Source organism: Oncorhynchus mykiss, chromosome 24 (genome assembly GCF_057628025.1).
Source record: "Oncorhynchus mykiss isolate SJ-2025 chromosome 24, ASM5762802v1, whole genome shotgun sequence".
Lineage (NCBI taxonomy): Eukaryota > Metazoa > Chordata > Actinopteri > Salmoniformes > Salmonidae > Oncorhynchus > Oncorhynchus mykiss.
In genome coordinates, this window is record NC_143045.1 from 39,043,585 (window position 1) to 39,060,755 (window position 17,171).

Consider the following 17,171-nt stretch of genomic DNA (forward strand, 5'->3'; position numbering starts at 1 on the left):
CTTAAGATTGGAAAGCTGCTGCGGTCATCCCCTTCTTCAAAGGGGGTGATACTCTAGGCCCAAACTGTTATATACCTGTATCCATCCTGCCCTGCCTTTCTAAAGTCTTCGAAAGCCAAACAGATCACAGACCATTTCGAATCCCACCATACCTCCGCTGTGCAATCTGGTTTCAGAGCTGGTCTCTGAATGAGTGGACACTGCAGGGTCCTAGAGGTTTTTCATACGCTCGACCGAGAGTGGCGCCTTTCTTGTTTTCCTTTTATATTGACAAAGCTTTTGTCCGGTTGAAATATTATTGATTATTATGACTAAAAACAACTTGAGGATTGATTATAAACATCGTTTGACATGTTTCTGCGAACTTTACTGATACTTTTCAGATTTTCCGTCTGCCTGTTGTGACTGCCTTTGAGCCTGTGGATTACTGAACAAAACGTGCAAACAAAACGGAGGTTTTTGGATATAAAGAGGGACTTTAACAAAATAAACATTAATTGAGTAAATGGGAGTCTTGGGAGTGCAACCATATGAAGATCATCAAAGGTAAGTGATTAATTGTATCGCTATTTCTGCCTTTGTACCTCCTCTAATTGGCTGGTTACTGTTTGTAATGATTTATCTGCTGTGCACTGTTCTCAGATAATCGCATGGTGTGCTTTCGCCATAAAGCCTTTTTGAAATCTGACACATCGGTTGGATTAACAAGAAGTTAATCTTTAAGCCGATGTATAACACTTGTGGATGTTTTATGAATTTCTATAATGAGTATTGCTGTTTTTGAATTTGGCGCTCCACAATTTCACTGGATGTTGGCCAGGTGGGACGCTAGCGTCCCACAGACCCTAGAGAAGTTAACTAACCTCCGAACGAGCTTCAATGCCATACAACACTCCTTCTGTGGCCTCCAACTGCTATTAAACGCTAGTAAAACCAAATGCATGCTTTTCAACCGTTCGTTGCCCGCACCTGCCCGCCCGACTAGCATCACTACTCTGGACAGCTCTGACCTAGAATATGTGGACAACTACAAATATGTAGGTGTCTGGCTAGACTGTAAGCTCTCGTTCCAGACTCATATCAAACATCTCCAATCCAAAATCAAATCTGGTATCGGCTTTCTATTTTGCAACGAAGCCTCCTTCACTCACGCCGCCAAACTTACCCTAGTAAAACGGACTATCCTACCAATCCTTGACTTCGGCGATGTCATCAACAAAATAGCTTCCAATACTCTACTCAGCAAACTCGATGCAGTCTATCACAGTGCCATCCATTTTGTTACCAAAGCCCCTTAAACCACCCACCACTGCGACCTGTATGGCCCTCGCTACATATTCATCGCCAGACCCACTGGCTCCAGGTCATCTATAAGTCTATGCTAGGTAAAGCTCTGCCTTATCTCAGTTCGCTGGTCACGATAACAACACCCACGCGTAGCACGCGCTCCAGCAGGTATATCTCACTGGTCATCCCTAAAGCCAACACCTCTTTGGCCGCCTTTCCTTCCAGTTCTCTGTTGCCAGTGACTGGAACGAATTGCAAAAATCGCTGAAGCTGGAGACTTACAATTCCCTCACTAACTTTAAACATCAGCTATCTGAGCAGCTAACCGATCGCTGCAGCTGTACATAGTCCATCTGTAAATAGCCCACCTAATCTACCTACCTCATCCCCATATTGTTTTTATTTACTTTTCTGCTCTTTTGCACACCAGTATCACTACTTGCACATCATCATCTGCTCATTTATCACTCCAGTGTTAATCTGTTAAATTGTAATGACTTCGCTATTATGGCCTATTTATTGCCTTACCTCCTCACTCCATTTGCACACACTGAATATAGACTTTCTTTTTTTCTATTGTGTTGGTATGGCAACCGCTCAGCTTCCGACCATTGCCACCCCGACTATTTTCATTAGCTGGCTATCTGGATATGACGCTAGACAGTTAGCCAACACAAAGCTACCCTTAGTTACTGTATGTCAGAGAATGGTGCATTATTGGTAATTCCTGAGATGCCTGGAATAATGGATAATGTTGAAAGTCTTCTGTACTTCTGTATATGTAAAGTGCAATATTGGGATGTAAACTCACAATGTAACATGTTCTAACTCTATATCTGACATAGTACAGGTGTCCTCTTTATTTCAAGCCAATAATCATGTGTGTGAGGTGTACACTTTGTTTCAAAGTAGATTGGTTTGAGACAACCCAGAAACAGTCTGCGTGACTGATTTAGCCCACTGCTATATGTTTAGGCTTAAAATGATAGGACCATACTGTACCTAGTGTGCTGATCACACCCCTATTTCAGCCTACTTGTTGGAGACCTGAATCAAATTTCAATGTAATGGACGCAGCTGGCTGATGAATGTCGTCTGTTATGTGTGAGCTCTTTGTAATAATGAAAAGGGGGTTTAGGCCTCTGATTCTCACAATGGGCAGTACTACTACTATGTGCTCCATTCACTGCTATGTCAGTGGGGAGCCCAGCAGGGCTACAGCTCAAGCAGGTAACATATAGATGTAGGATCTTAATTTGATCACTCTTTTGTTGGTGAGAAAAGGCAAACTTGTAGTGTATTTAAGCAATAAGGCCCGAGGGGGTGTGGTATATGGCCAATATACCACGGCTAAGGGCTGTTCTTATTACGCAAAGCGGAGTTCCTGGATACAGCCCTTAGCCCTGCTATATTGGCCATGTACCACAAACCCCTGAGGTGCCTTATTGCTATCATAAACTGGTTAACAACATAATTAGAGCAGCAAAAAGAAAGGTTTTGTCATACCCGTGGTATACGATCTGATATACCACATATTTCAGCCAATCAGCATTCAGGGCTTTAACCACCCAGTTTATAATTTAGTTTTAAACAGGCGTCTAAAGTTTGTAATTTTCACTTTGCCATTTCAGACTTGAATTTGCCCTAACGAAAAATGTATCAACCTCAGCAAAATGTCCATTCATAATAATCCACGTAATAATTCACATTTCCTGTTGCTGCAGGATTATTTTCCTGCTGTAGCAAACTGGCTCAAATTAAGATGCTACATCTGTAGTCTTGACACCTACAAACAACTCTATTCACCAGAGGTTCAGATACCTTATTATATGGTATAATGTCCTCTAAGGGTTAAAAGATGTACTTCTCAGTTTCATTGATTTGATTGTGGTATTATGTTATGATCACCAGTTTGTTAACCAGAGTTGAGTGTAATGATATTATTGTGTATTTTTGTATTTAGTATGGATCCCCATTAGCTGCTGCCAATGTATGTTGTATTGCACTTAAGGATGCTTTATGCACAGTTGTAGGAAACAGTCACATAATTACATTTTTGTATTGTTGCTTTATTAAGATGACATGACAAGATACATTTCTTAGGGGCGGCAGGTAGCCTAGCGGTTAGAGTGTAGAGGTGGCAGGTAGCCTAGTGGTTAGAGTGTAGAGGTGGCAGGTAGCCTAGTGGTTAGAGTGTTGAGGTGGCAGGTAGCCTAGCGTTTAGAGCGTTGGACTAGTAACTAAAGGTGACAAGATCGAATCCCAGAGCTGACAAGGTAAAAATCTGTTATTATGCACCTGAACAAGGCAGTTAGCCCACTGTTCCTAGGCCATCAACAAAAAAAAATGTTCTTAACTGACTTGCCTAGTTAAGTAAAATTATTGTGGTTACAAAGCTATTTTATAACTATGGATAATATTAACAAGTGATTAGAAAACAATGAATTTATGTACAACCGGGATGGGCAACTCCAGTCCTCGGCGGGGCCTGATTGGTGTCACTCTTTCCCCCCATCCGTAGCTAACACACCTGATGAAACTACTTGCATTCTAAACCGAAGATCATGATTAGTTGAATATTGGAGTCAGGTTTGTTAGCTGAGACTGGGGCAAAAGTGTGACACCAATTAGGCCCTTGAGGACTGGAGTTGCCCATCCCTCGTGTACAACCTTTCAGTTTCTAGGTTTAGACATCTAGCTATGTTGAATGTATCTCAATGACCAGTTTATACCTTGTTGGTGCCCTGGAGGTTTGCAACCATGCTGCTAATTGTACATGTATAAGAACAGTCAATAAAATGAACTTAGCTTGCATAGAAGGTAGCTTATTGACCAGAGAGACCAGAACAAAGCACAAGAAGGCTAGGAGCCCTATGTAGGGGAAAGGAGGTGAGACTGTTAACCAAAGCACACAGATCGAGACCTGTATGAGAGTGAACGCCAGAACGCTGAGTCTCTGCTGTGGAGGACCAAACCATTTCATGACTTTACTGGCTGGAAGTGTAGCCCTGAAGGCCATCAGCACCACTATTGTTTTCCCCAGAACACAAGAGATGCAGAGGACGAAGGTGATCCCAAACGCTGTGTGACGCAGCATACAGGACCACTCAGAGGGCCGGCCAATGGCGGTGAGAGGTGAGAGAGAACACAGAGTCTGTGTGATGAGCAGCAGGAAGCTCAGCTTTCTGGTGTCTCTGTGAGATCTACTGGTGTAGATCATAAGCCAGAACAGAGCCGTCAGCAGAAGTCCTTCTTCCACCCAGCCATAAGAGACACACCGATGGCTGCTCTGCAGGATATGTGGGATATAGTTACTAGCATCTGGTAAAGAAACACAGTATTTAGAACAATGCGAGGATTTTACACTGTCAATAAGCAAAACATCAAAAAGGCGACATTGTAGCCTGCATAGATCATTGGTTATCTTTAATATGATTTGTGGCATTTAGGGTAATATTACACTGACTTAAAATGCTGCACAATTCATTTTATACCCTGGCTTTTGGGTCCTGATATAAAAAAATAATAATTTCAGCGTGATTTTCACACTAAATGTTAGGTTGAATCAAATGCTTGATCAGACATTTTATTCAAACAGATTATTTATATACAATTTGCGGTTCATGATTTGTTACAAAAACACAACCATTATTATAGAGGAGGAAGAGGAAGTCAACATTATATCAGTCACAATTCACAAGTGGATTTTTTCCTCACCATTTTTCTGACCATGTTCTCTGTCTGTCGTCACTTTTAGGTTGAAACAACGTGCTACTCCTGTGTTAGCATCACTCCATCTGCCCAGCGGAGATATATTTATGCACGCCGCCTTTGGTAGCTGTCAGTGGAATACTACAGTAGTTACTACACCATAGACCCACAATGCACTTAGACAAATAATCTATTTATATGGGGAGGAAGGTAGCCTAGTGGTTAGAACGTTGGACTTGTAACCAAAAGGTTGCTAGATTGAATCCCAGAGCTGACAAGGTACAAATCTGTTGTTCTGCCCCTGAACAAGACAGTTAACCCACTGTTCCCCTGAACAAGGCAGTTAACCCACTGTTCCCCTGAACAAGGCAGTTAACCCACTGTTCCCCTGAACAAGGCAGTTAACCCACTGTTCCCCTGAACAAGGCAGTTAACCCACTGTTCCCCTGAACAAGGCAGTTAACCCACTGTTCCCCTGAACAAGGCAGTTAACCCACTGTTCCCCGGTAGGCCGTCATTGAAAATAAGAATTTGTTCTTAACTGACTTGGGAATCTGCCACTTTTAATTTTCCCCTCATTGCATCAGCCTTCATAAATAGTACAATGATCACAAAAATACAAGTAAACAAGTACCTGGTTTGGTGTCAATACAGCATATTTTATACAGTCAGACTCAGTATGACTGTCGCTGCATTCCTTTCTCATGTCAGCTGCCGTTGTCAATGCACACATGACCCTATGGACCTGGAACCATGCCCGGCCCTCAGGTAGAGGGGAGCACAGCCACTGCTGAGCAGCCAGGCTCCAGTCACAGATAAAGGTACTCTGTGATCCATCCCAGGGTATCAGATTTAGTAAGAACTCAGTCAGGCCGGGGAGAACAAACCCCTTCACCTCATGTAAGGGAGCCTGACCCTCAGCTTTACCCTCCGGTATGCATGTCCCACAGACAACATCCACTCTGCTCCAGCATGTCAGGGGCAGCATCGGGGCTAGGTTCTGGGCACAGTGACTGGACTCTGCTCTGAGGAGAATGGCTCTGGGGTTAACATCTCTGTCTCTCAGACATGCACAAGTACATATGTGGATCATCTATGCACAAGGACAGAAAGGAGAACAACACACGTTTTTAGTTGACATGTCATTATTGAACACACTTACTTGACTAATGTCGGAATCAACAAGATTTTATTACATTTTAAAACGTGCATTACTCAACAAATCATTCTGTAGGAGGTAGGGATGCACAATATGTACTGCTGGGTATCACACTCCCTGTCAGTCTCACCTGTAGCCAGTGTGAGGAGCTGCCGAGACCAGAGGAGGAGTGTCCCACCAGCGCCAGCACCCTGCTGCGGCCGCAGCTCCGCAGTCCTGTCGGCTCTCTCTGCTCCCCTCCTTTCAAAGGTTCCAGAACGGCTCGCAGCAGGTTGTCCCTCCCACAGATGGAATAGACGTTGTAGCCCAGAGTCACAGCCGGTACAAGTTCAGAGTTTCTGTTGATCTCCTCTCTGGGGAATAGCACCATCCAGTCCTCTTGAATTGTGCTGGAGAATAAAACAGCACAATATATTTTCACATGGCTGTACATCAACCCCCTTCAAAATCTTTTGAACAATTTGGAAGACAGTAAGATCCTCCTCCAAAAAACCTACATTTAGCAAATCAATATGAATGTCTGGTGCTACATCTGTTCATTTAATACAGCTGTAACCTGCGTACAACAATTCAAGATGAGTGCAGTTTATTTGTGTACATTTAGTCCTCAACGACAGAGAGCGAGAGAGAGAGATATCTGGAGTGACTTCGGGAGAAACTAGTACATTGCTCCGGCATCCTGTGGAGTTTCCCATCAGGTTGTTTAATTGCCTTTTTAGATGTCCCATGATATGTCATTTAGAGTCCAATCATTTGATCTCAGTTTCCCACAGAGACAATTAAAACAATTACAAAATCAGTGCTGATTAAACAACCAGGAGTGACATTTAAATCCAGGTTCTCCATATCTTACAATATAATGTTATAATAAGAAGTTATGTGTGTATTACGGACAAAAATACATTATATTTAGGAATCGTCGCTACATTTATTTAATGTTCCTAGAGAGAGAAATTGTTAGTGCTGAAAAGAGATGGTCAGATTTGCAAAATAAAATGACATTAGTAAAAAATATTTTTTTCTCCCAATAATTACAATTCCATTTGTATACTCACCGTTCATCTTTCAGAAACAGATTCATTCTACAGTGAGTGAGAGCGTCTCCAGCGGAGTTGTTTAAAGTGGAACCTCTTGTCTCCCCATCCTCTCTAGTGTGTGGTAGCTCAGTGCTCGGGTCCAGAGTCAGACAGAGTCTTCTGCAGTAGGGAGTCACTGCCCCGGTGAACAGAGCTAACAAGACAAGTGTGACTGGTCTCATCTCAGAGCCTCGCCTTGGCACAGTCACCATCCTGGAGAGTCTCTGTGTTTTATAGCCTCCTGTCTCCTACCCAGCTGTAAGGGGCTATTCAATTGGGGACAGACTGACAAGCAAACACAATTATTGCGTAAGGCATCCAGAACTTAGGAGAGCAAACAACATGACATCTGATTCCTTGGTCAACCAATGGTAATTTCCGTTTATTTACCACAGTAATTGTTTATCTCTTTCAAGAGAAGTTTTCCCATTCCCACTCTCACTATGTGTCCTAATATAACAGCCCTTTCCATTCTAGTGTACACAGTACGATGAATTATCTAAGTAATTTGTTATTAGATTACATTTAATTTATTTCAACATCTATCTGAAATGGGTTACACTGGTTTCCAGGTACAGATAGATATCATTCACAAAGCGTGTCAGCTGCAAAAATAGACCTTGATTCTATCTGCCATATTATGACATCTATCTGCCATATTATGACATCTATCTGCCATATTATGACATCTATCTGCCATATTATGAAATATATCTGCCAAATTATGACATCTATCTGCCACATTATGAAATCTATCTGCCAAATTATGACATCTATCTGACATATTATGACATCTATCTACCACATTATGACATCTATCTGCCAAATTATGACATATATCTGCCATATTATGACATCTATCTAGCTACCATATTATGACATCTATCTAGCTACCATATTATGACATCTATCTGCCATATTATGACATCTATCTACCACATTATGACATCTATCTGCCATATTATGATATCTATCTGCCATATTATGACATCTATCTAGCTACCATATTATGACATCTATCTAGCTACTATATTATGACATCTATCTGCCATATTATGACATCTATCTGCCATATTATGACATCTATCTAGCTACCATATTATGACATCTATCTATCTACCACATTATGACATCTATCTGCCAAATAATGACATCTATCTGCCAAATTATGACATCTATCTGCCATATCATGACATCTATCTACCACATTATGACATATATCTGCCAAATTATGACATATATCTGCCATATTATGACATCTATCTACCACATTATGACATCTATCTGCCATATTGTGACATCTATCGATCATATTATGACATATATCTGCCATATTATGACATCTATCTAGCTACCATATTATGACATCTATCTAGCTACCATATTATGACATCTATCTGCCATATTATGACATCTATCTACCACATTATGACATCTATCTGCCATATTATGATATCTATCTGCCAAATTATGACATCTATCTAGCTACCATATTATGACATCTATCTAGCTACTATATTATGACATCTATCTGCCATATTATGACATCTATCTGCCATATTATGACATCTATCTACCGTATTATGACATCTATCTACCACATTATGACATCTATCTGCAATATTATGATATCTATCTGCCATGTTATGACATCTATCTAGCTACCATATTATGACATCTATCTAGCTACCATATTATGACATCTATCTACCACATTATGACATCTATCTGCCATATTATGACATCTATCTGCCACATTATGACATCTATCTACCGTATTATGACATCTATCTGCCATATTATGACATCTATCTGCCACATTATGACATCTATCTGCTGTATTATGAAATATATCTGCCAAATTATGACATCTATCTGCCATATTATGAAATCTATCTGCCATATTATGAAATCTATCTGCCAAATTATGACATCTATCTAGCTACCATATTATGACATCTATCTATCTACCACATTATGACATCTATCTGCCATATTATGACATCTCTCTGCCGTATTATAACATCTGTCTGCCATATTATGACATCTATCTACCGTCTGATTACATGCGCGTTACAAGTAGTGTATAAAAGGCATCTTGTGATCAGCATAGCTTGCTTCCTCTTTGTTATCTATGTTCTGTCTGGGGGAATCTGGTGTTGGAGTTCTTAGTTCCGGTGTGGGGGTTCTCTGTGGTGCAGGAGGTGGAGGGCCTAGGCGCCAGGTCTTGAGGCCTTAACTAAGATGACACTAATATGCCTGTGGTAGGAGTTAGCCTGGCTCGGTGAAACATCCTCCAGAGTGTGACATCACGCTGGCACCCTCCTTCAGCAGAGGAAGGGGTACTGCTGGGAATCAGTATACTGTAGAGACTGTTGCTGTCTTCTGGAGGCAACTCGTCATAATGATGATGACACATCAGTTGTCTGTTATGCCCGGTGAATGGCTGGACATTTAAATGCTCTTGATACTAATGCTTGTTATACAGAGGTCTGAATACTTAATTGAAACTATAACAAAATGACATCCTCACCTCTGTTTCGGTAAAAAACAGCTAAGGTAAGGACCTGGAGAATTGTAACCACTCTCAAATTCATGGACAGAGCTATGGATGCAAGGACTGACCATCCACGATATCAACATTATACACTGCTCAAAAAAAATTAAGGGAACACTTAAACAACACAATGTAACTCCAAGTCAATCACACTTCTGTGAAATCAAACTGTCCACTTAGGAAGCAACACTGATTGACAATACATTTCACATGCTGTTGTGCAAATGGAATAGACAACAGATGAAAATTATAGGCAATTAGCAAGACACCCCCAATATAGGAGTGGTTCTGCAGGTGGTGACCACAGACCACTCCTCAGTTCCTATGCTTCCTGGCTGATGTTTTGGTCACTTTTGAATGATGGCGGTGCTTTCACTCTAGTGGTAGCATGAGACGGAGTCTACAACCCACACCAGTGGCTCAGGTAGTGCAGCTCATCCAGGATGGAACATCAATGCGAGCTGTGGCAAGAATGTTTGCTGTGTCTGTCAGCGTAGTGTCCAGAGCATGGAGGCGCTACCAGGAGACAGGACAGTACATCAGGAGACGTGGAGGAGGCAGTAGGAGGGCAACAACCCAGCAGCAGGACCGCTACCTCCACCTTTGTGCAAGGAGGAGCAGGAGGAGCACTGCCAGAGCCCTGCAAAATGACCTCCAGCAGGCCACAAATGTTCATGTGTCTGCTCAAACGGTCAGAAACAGACTCCATGAGGGTGGTATGAGGGCCCGACGTCTACAGGTGGGGGTTGTGCTTACAGCCCAACACCGTGCAGGACGTTTGGCATTTGCCAGAGAACACCAAGATTGGCAAATTCGCCACTGGCACCCTGTGCTCTTCACAGATGAAAGCAGGTTCACACTGAGCCATGTGACAGACGTGACAGAGTCTGGAGATGCCGTGGAGATCGTTCTGCTGCCTGCAACATCCTCCTGCATGACCGGTTTGGCAGTGGGTCAGTCATGGTGTGGGGTGGCATTTCTTTGGGGGGCCGCACAGCCCTCCATGTGCTCGCCAGAGGTAGCCTGACTGCCATTAGGTACCGAGATTAGATTCTCAGACCCCTTGTGAGACCATATGCAGTGCGGTTGGCCCTGGGTTCCTCCTAATGCAAGACAATGCTAGACCTCATGTGGCTGGAGTGTGTCAGCAGTTCCTGCAAGAGGAAGGCATTGATGCTATGGACTGGCCCGCCCGTTCCCCAGACCTGAATCCAATTGAGCACATCTGGGACATCATGTCTCGCTCCATCCACCACAGACTGTCCAGGAGTTGGCGGATGCTTTAGTCCAGGTCTGGGAGGAGATCCCTCAGGAGACCATCCGCCACCTCATCAGGAGCATGCCCAGGCGTTGTAGGGAGGTCATACATGCACGTGGAGGCCACACACACTACTGAGCCTCATTTTGACTTGTTTTAAGGACATTACATCAAAGTTGGATCAGCCTGTAGTGTGGTTTTCCACTTTAATTTTGAGTGTGACTCCAAATCCAGACCTCCATGGGTTGATAAATTCGATTTCCATTGATCATTTTTGTGTGATTTTGTTGTCAGCACATTCAACTGTGTAAAGAAAAAAGTTTTTAATAAGAATATTTAATTCATTCAGATCTAGGATGTGTTACGTTAGTGTTCCCTTTATTTTTTGGAGCAGTGTATTATTTAACCATGCTATGATGCTATACAGTGTTTGTTTAACATTTACTTTGTTTACAAAAATTGGAATAAAACAAGCTCATATTTTGGGTTCTGATGGAGTACGACAGTTGAACTAAGCCCATGAGGAATTTATAAGTTATATTCCTCAAGAATCAATGGCTTAAACACTGTATATTATTTATTTATTTTACATTTTAAGTCGAAAAAAGGGATGTTGCAATTAAAGATTTTAGCTTTAATCTAATTAAGTTAATTTAAGGACGTTTCATATGTTTTATTGGGAATTCGAAATATAGATTTTTTGGATTTGTTTCAAAATATATCTAATGAATAACTATCTTTGTAAGTAATTGATTATGGATAAGTTTCTTTCACATTTGATGAATATGCGAGATATGCATTAGAAGTGTATTTTTGTTATTGGACACAGAGAGAATATTTCAAATTCAGCCAAGGCTATGCATGTCTGTAGACTTTAAAGATGTCAATGAATGAGATGTAGTTATACTTCAAACTTAAACCCTTCAGCATTGTCGGTATGTAGTACTGTACATCTTTCCTCAGGTGCACTGGGCTGCTGTTGTATGCGTTATACTATTGGATGTGTATTGAAAGGTGTTTGGTTTTTAAGCATTATGTTATGGCAGATGGGTTACGGTTTGAATTCTAATAAAACAGCAAACATACAGTAACCAGACAATTGTACATTTTAAATCAACAATAAATGATTATAATACATTGATATTTTACATTGAATTGTTTTTGCTTAAAAGATGACCTAAAAGTTAGTCATGTATATCATTGGTCTTCTACCCCATGAGAATGTTTTTTTTGTTTGTGTTTTCCTCTGTTTTTTTAGAAGAAATGTAGAAAATAGCATTCCATAACTAGAGGCTAGAATAGCAAAGATCTGTTGTGGAAATTCTACACAGGACACTCAACGTCAATCTTTAATGAATCATCCTTTATTATTAGTGCTCTGGAGAGATTTCAACAAACTCAATGCACCAAGTACACATGTTGATCAGGAGCTCTACCGGGGCAGTCCCGTTAGTTCTCTTGTAGACTTCAGACAAGTTATATTTGCTTGATTTAGCTGATTCATAATTAATTCATCATTAGCGTTTGCTTCATTCATGTGACCGACCAATACTGGTTCATGCATGTGACAGAGTAATACCTCACGAGGCTTCTTCTCTCTAAGCTGAAACTGAGATATTTCTCATTCCCAAAAACAAGGGTCTGTGCATTCTGAAAGTGAGGATCGTTCAATAAGTCACTTTCATGAACACAGAAATTGGTTATTCCCAGGAGAGCTGACGTAAGCTGAATACAGTATGAGCATGCTGAAGATGATGCATTTGGCCTCATTAAAGTTATGAGGAAGATTTTAAGACAGAAAAGCCAGCACAAAGCACAAGAGAGACAGGAGTCCTATATAGCCCAACACAGCCCAGAAACCAATAGCTGAACCCACATCACACTCTAGAATGATCTTTTCCTGATATGTTTTCATATTCTTGTAGGGGAAAGGAGGGGAGACTGTTAACCAAAGAGCACAGATCAGGACCTATATGAGAGTGAAAGCCAGAACACTGAGTCTCTGCTGTGGAGGACCAAACCATTTCATGACATTACTGCCTGGAAGTGTAGCCCTGAAGGCCGTCAACACCACTATTGTTTTTCCCAGAACACAAGAGATGCAGAGGGCGAATGTGATCCAAAACGCTGTGTGACACAGCATACAGGACCACTCAGAGGGCCGGCCAATGAAAGTAAGAGAACACAGAAAACACAGAGCCAAGGAGAAGAGCAGCAGGAAGCTCAGCTCAGAGTTGTTGGCCCTGGCGATGGGGGTCTCTCTGAATTGGAATAAAATTGTTGCTATCATAATAGTTAAACAAACCAATCAAATATACCAAAAAACAAAATGGCCCTCATGACCTCAGAGTAGAACAGGAATTCAATCTATCCCCTCTCCCATTGGATCAGTACTGGACTGGGCACTTCATGCACTCGGCTGAATCTGTTTGGAGAAAAAGTCCACAAAAAAACACAACGTTAATGATTCAGGAAAACAAACAGACTCACATAAGTGTCCAAGGAGAGTGTGTGTATTCATGTTCACTCATGTGCATATCAATCATCAATGCTTGTTCACTGTAGAGTGTGTGTTACTTGACTTGTCTCGATACTTTACATACCAACAGGGGCTGAGTGGCTGAGGTTCAGTGTAATTGTTGTGTTATTAAATATCATGCAGAATAGCATACTGACTCCCCAGCCAGAGATATGAGACAATATGACAATGTACGGTCTCACTACGTCCTCCCCAGATAATGCTAGAAACCACTTCCATGGTCCCGATGTAGCACTATGTAAGTGTATAAGTTCATATCTGTCTGGGGAATCTCCATTGCTGTAAAAAAAAAAAAAAAGCCTCTCTTCCCATTGTGAAATTTACAGTATGTAGGTAGTGCAAATGCTAAAGAGGAAAAGTTTTAAAAAATTACGTAACTTTTGCATTCATTGTTCTGTTACTGAATTATCAGACTACAGTGAAATAATTTATTTTACTTTAAATTATTTGCAATAGACAAAGGTCACATTTATAGAGTGGTGTATAGGAAATAAACCTCAGATATACAGTAGATTAAAAGATCACTCTTCATATTGAAAACAATAAAACTCAGAATTTTCTAGTCACGTGAAACAGGATACTCACTTCCTCCGATAGTAGATCTGGTAAACTCTGGAAGTCGGGTATCCTGCTGTCGTACTCCGTCTGGAAGGTGACGATGCCTCCGATGACGAGTTCCCCGTCCTTGGCCATGTCTGGCAGCTCTGCCCTGCCCTGCAGCCTGCACACAGGCTCTCCCTCCCCCATCACCACCAGCAGCACCAACAGGACCAGCTCCAGCAGTGGAACGGCTAATGGCTCCGTGGTGTAGTCTAGAGCTAGGGATAGATCTGTAGTGCAGTCTAGAGCTAGGGATGGCTCCGTAGTGCAGTCTGGAGCTAGGGCTGGCTCCGTAGTGCAGTCTGGATCTAGGGCTGGCTCCGTAGTGCAGTCTGGAGCTAGGGCTGGCTCCGTAGTGCAGTCTGGAGCTAGGGCTGGCTCCGTAGTGCAGTCTGGATCTAGGGATGGCTCCGTAGTGCAGTCTGGAGCTAGGGCTGGCTCCGTAGTGCAGTCTGGAGCTAGGGCTGGCTCCGTAGTGCAGTCTACAGATAGGGCTGGCGCCGTAGTGCAGTCTGTAGCTAGGGCTGGCTCCGTGGCTCTTACTCCTCACAGCTCCTCTTTTTATACTCTCTGAACCCTGCGTCTGTCTCAGAGCCTTACCACAGAGGCCCTGTCTGTCGGTGCTCCCGCCCCTTACTCCTGCCCCCGTCCACATCCTGCCCACACACCCCTCAACCTGGCATGTAGGAGGTGTGACACGTCTCTGAGGTATCGAGAGACTGACATAGGGGTGTTAAGAGAGCATCAGAGAGCCAGCCGGTGCCGGGCTACCCAAGTCCTCACAGTGAGGACGCATGCGCCCTGCATGATTTAGGATGTAGATCTCTCTAACTACTGTACCATAGGTAGTACTGTAGTGTCGACAGTCTAATGGAACACTGGACAGATGTGGCACATACATATCCGGGCACGTTGCTGCTATCTGATGTGCTCCAAAGCTCTGTTACAGCCGTTCAAATTCACAGATATAAAAATGTGTGGCGGCTGCAGTCTGTGAGATGTACAGAAAATAAATCAGGGGGTTTATGCAATCGACCTTTACTTGCCGAAACCATTTGCAAAATGAACAAACAAAAAAACAACAACATGAAACTGGACTCATTGAGGGTATAAATGTGTACCCATAACTAGATCTCCTTTCTTCACCAGCTGGGGTTGTTGAGGTTTTCAGTCTGCAAAGGTCAACTGTCCTTTTAGAAGAGCTTCATCAGCCACCAGGAGAGGATGAGGCACCACCATGGACTCTCAACCAGGAGAGGATGAGGCACCACCACGGACTCTCAACCAGGAGAGGATGAGGCACCACCATGGACTCTCAACCAGGAGAGGATGAGGCACCTCCATGGACTCTCAACCAGGGGAGGATGAGGCACCACCATGGACTCTCAACCAGGACAGGACGAGGCACCACCGTGGACTCTCAACCAGGAGAGGATGAGGGACCACCATGGACTCTCAACCAGCAGAGGATGAGGCACCACCACGGACTCTCAACCAGGAGAGGATGAGGCACCTCCATGGACTCTCAACCAGGAGAGGATGAGGCACCACCATGGACTCTCAACCAGGAGAGGATGAGGCACCTCCATGGACTCTCAACCAGGGGAGGATGAGGCACCACCATGGACTCTCAACCAGGACAGGACGAGGCACCACCGTGGACTCTCAACCAGGAGAGGATGAGGGACCACCATGGACTCTCAACCAGGAGAGGATGAGGGACCACCATGGACTCTCAACCAGGAGAGGATGAGGCACCACCATGGACTCTCAACCAGGAGAGGATGAGGGACCACCATGGACTCTCAACCAGGAGAGGATGAGGTGCCACCATGGACTCTCAACCAGGACAGGACGAGGCACCACCGTGGACTCTCAACCAGGAGAGGATGAGGCACCACCATGGACTCTCAACCAGGAGAGGATGAGGCACCACCATGGACTCTCAACCAGGAGAGGATGAGGCACCACCATGGACTCTCAACCAGGAGAGGATGAGGCACCACCATGGACTCTCAACCAGGAGAGGATGAGGCACCACCATTGACTCTCAACCAGGAGAGGATGAGGCACCACCATGGACTCTCACTGACACCTGTCCAGCCCCAGTTATCCAGCAGGTCCCTTTGTATTACAATGGTTGGGATAAAGTGACAGGCTGATATCTGGGTACATGGTTCATTTGATAATACAGTGTATTTTTTGTAGTATAATTGCTAAAGAGCAGGTTTAAAGAGATTCAGTCAAATAGATTACCCTGCCCTGGTTTAGGCCTCTTCGTATGTAAGGAGAGGGCAGCATTTTCTTGTGTTTATCTACAAAGCACTCATGCAAAAACAAAACGTCCTATGTATCTGTCATCATTAATTCAATTTAGACTTACAAATGAACAAACCTGGTCTCAGGATTCGATTTACACTGGAGGCCCCTTCGGTCTCCACAGAATTGGGTTTTTGCATCATTTATGTGGAACAACTTACAGAGCTCTCTGAAATGAGATGTTCTGATCCCCCCCCCCCCCCCCCCCGTGGTCAGTTCAGAGACATGATCAGAGACCTCTATGTTAATAATACATGTGTCTGCTTTTCTGAATGTGTTTTGTAATGTTGTATATTGTATGTTGTATGTGTTTGATGTATTTATGCAGGACTCATCTGTAAAAGAGAGCCTAGTCTTAGTATGACTTCGCTTTAAAAACATTTAACTAAAAAATACATTTAAAAATACAAAAAATGGATCATAATGTTCTGTTTTTGTTTTCAAAATTGATTGAAGACTATTGTTAACCCTGTAGGCACCTTGCAACTAACCAGAGGTCAGTTACATTACAACGTAATGGATTATCATTACCCCAAATTAATTAGGACTTTTTCATTGCTTTTCATTTTTTTCAAATTCTTGATCCTGTGCAGTTTTAAATCAAATGTAAACACCAAAACATACATTTATATTTACTTTAGAAGAAATAGCGAATCATGCAAAGG

General features: G+C 42.8%; 1 protein-coding gene and 1 long non-coding RNA gene across 2 annotated transcripts; both read right to left on the reverse strand.

Annotated features, from left to right (window-relative positions):
- Positions 1-5,632: 5,632 nt before the first annotated feature.
- LOC110503422 (uncharacterized) lies at positions 5,633-7,444 on the reverse strand. The gene is made up of 3 exons (XR_016491500.1): positions 7,213-7,444; positions 6,288-6,546; positions 5,633-6,091 (listed from the first exon to the last, which is right to left on the reverse strand). It is a non-coding gene; the product is annotated as an uncharacterized LOC110503422 (long non-coding RNA).
- Positions 7,445-12,390: 4,946 nt separating this feature from the next.
- LOC118944037 (uncharacterized) lies at positions 12,391-14,842 on the reverse strand. The gene is made up of 3 exons (XM_090219090.1): positions 14,788-14,842; positions 14,173-14,729; positions 12,391-13,473 (listed from the first exon to the last, which is right to left on the reverse strand). The coding sequence occupies exons 1-3, from the start codon at positions 14,840-14,842 to the stop codon at positions 13,456-13,458; spliced, it is 630 nt and encodes a 209-aa protein (XP_090075216.1). The 3' UTR covers positions 12,391-13,455.
- Positions 14,843-17,171: the final 2,329 nt, after the last annotated feature.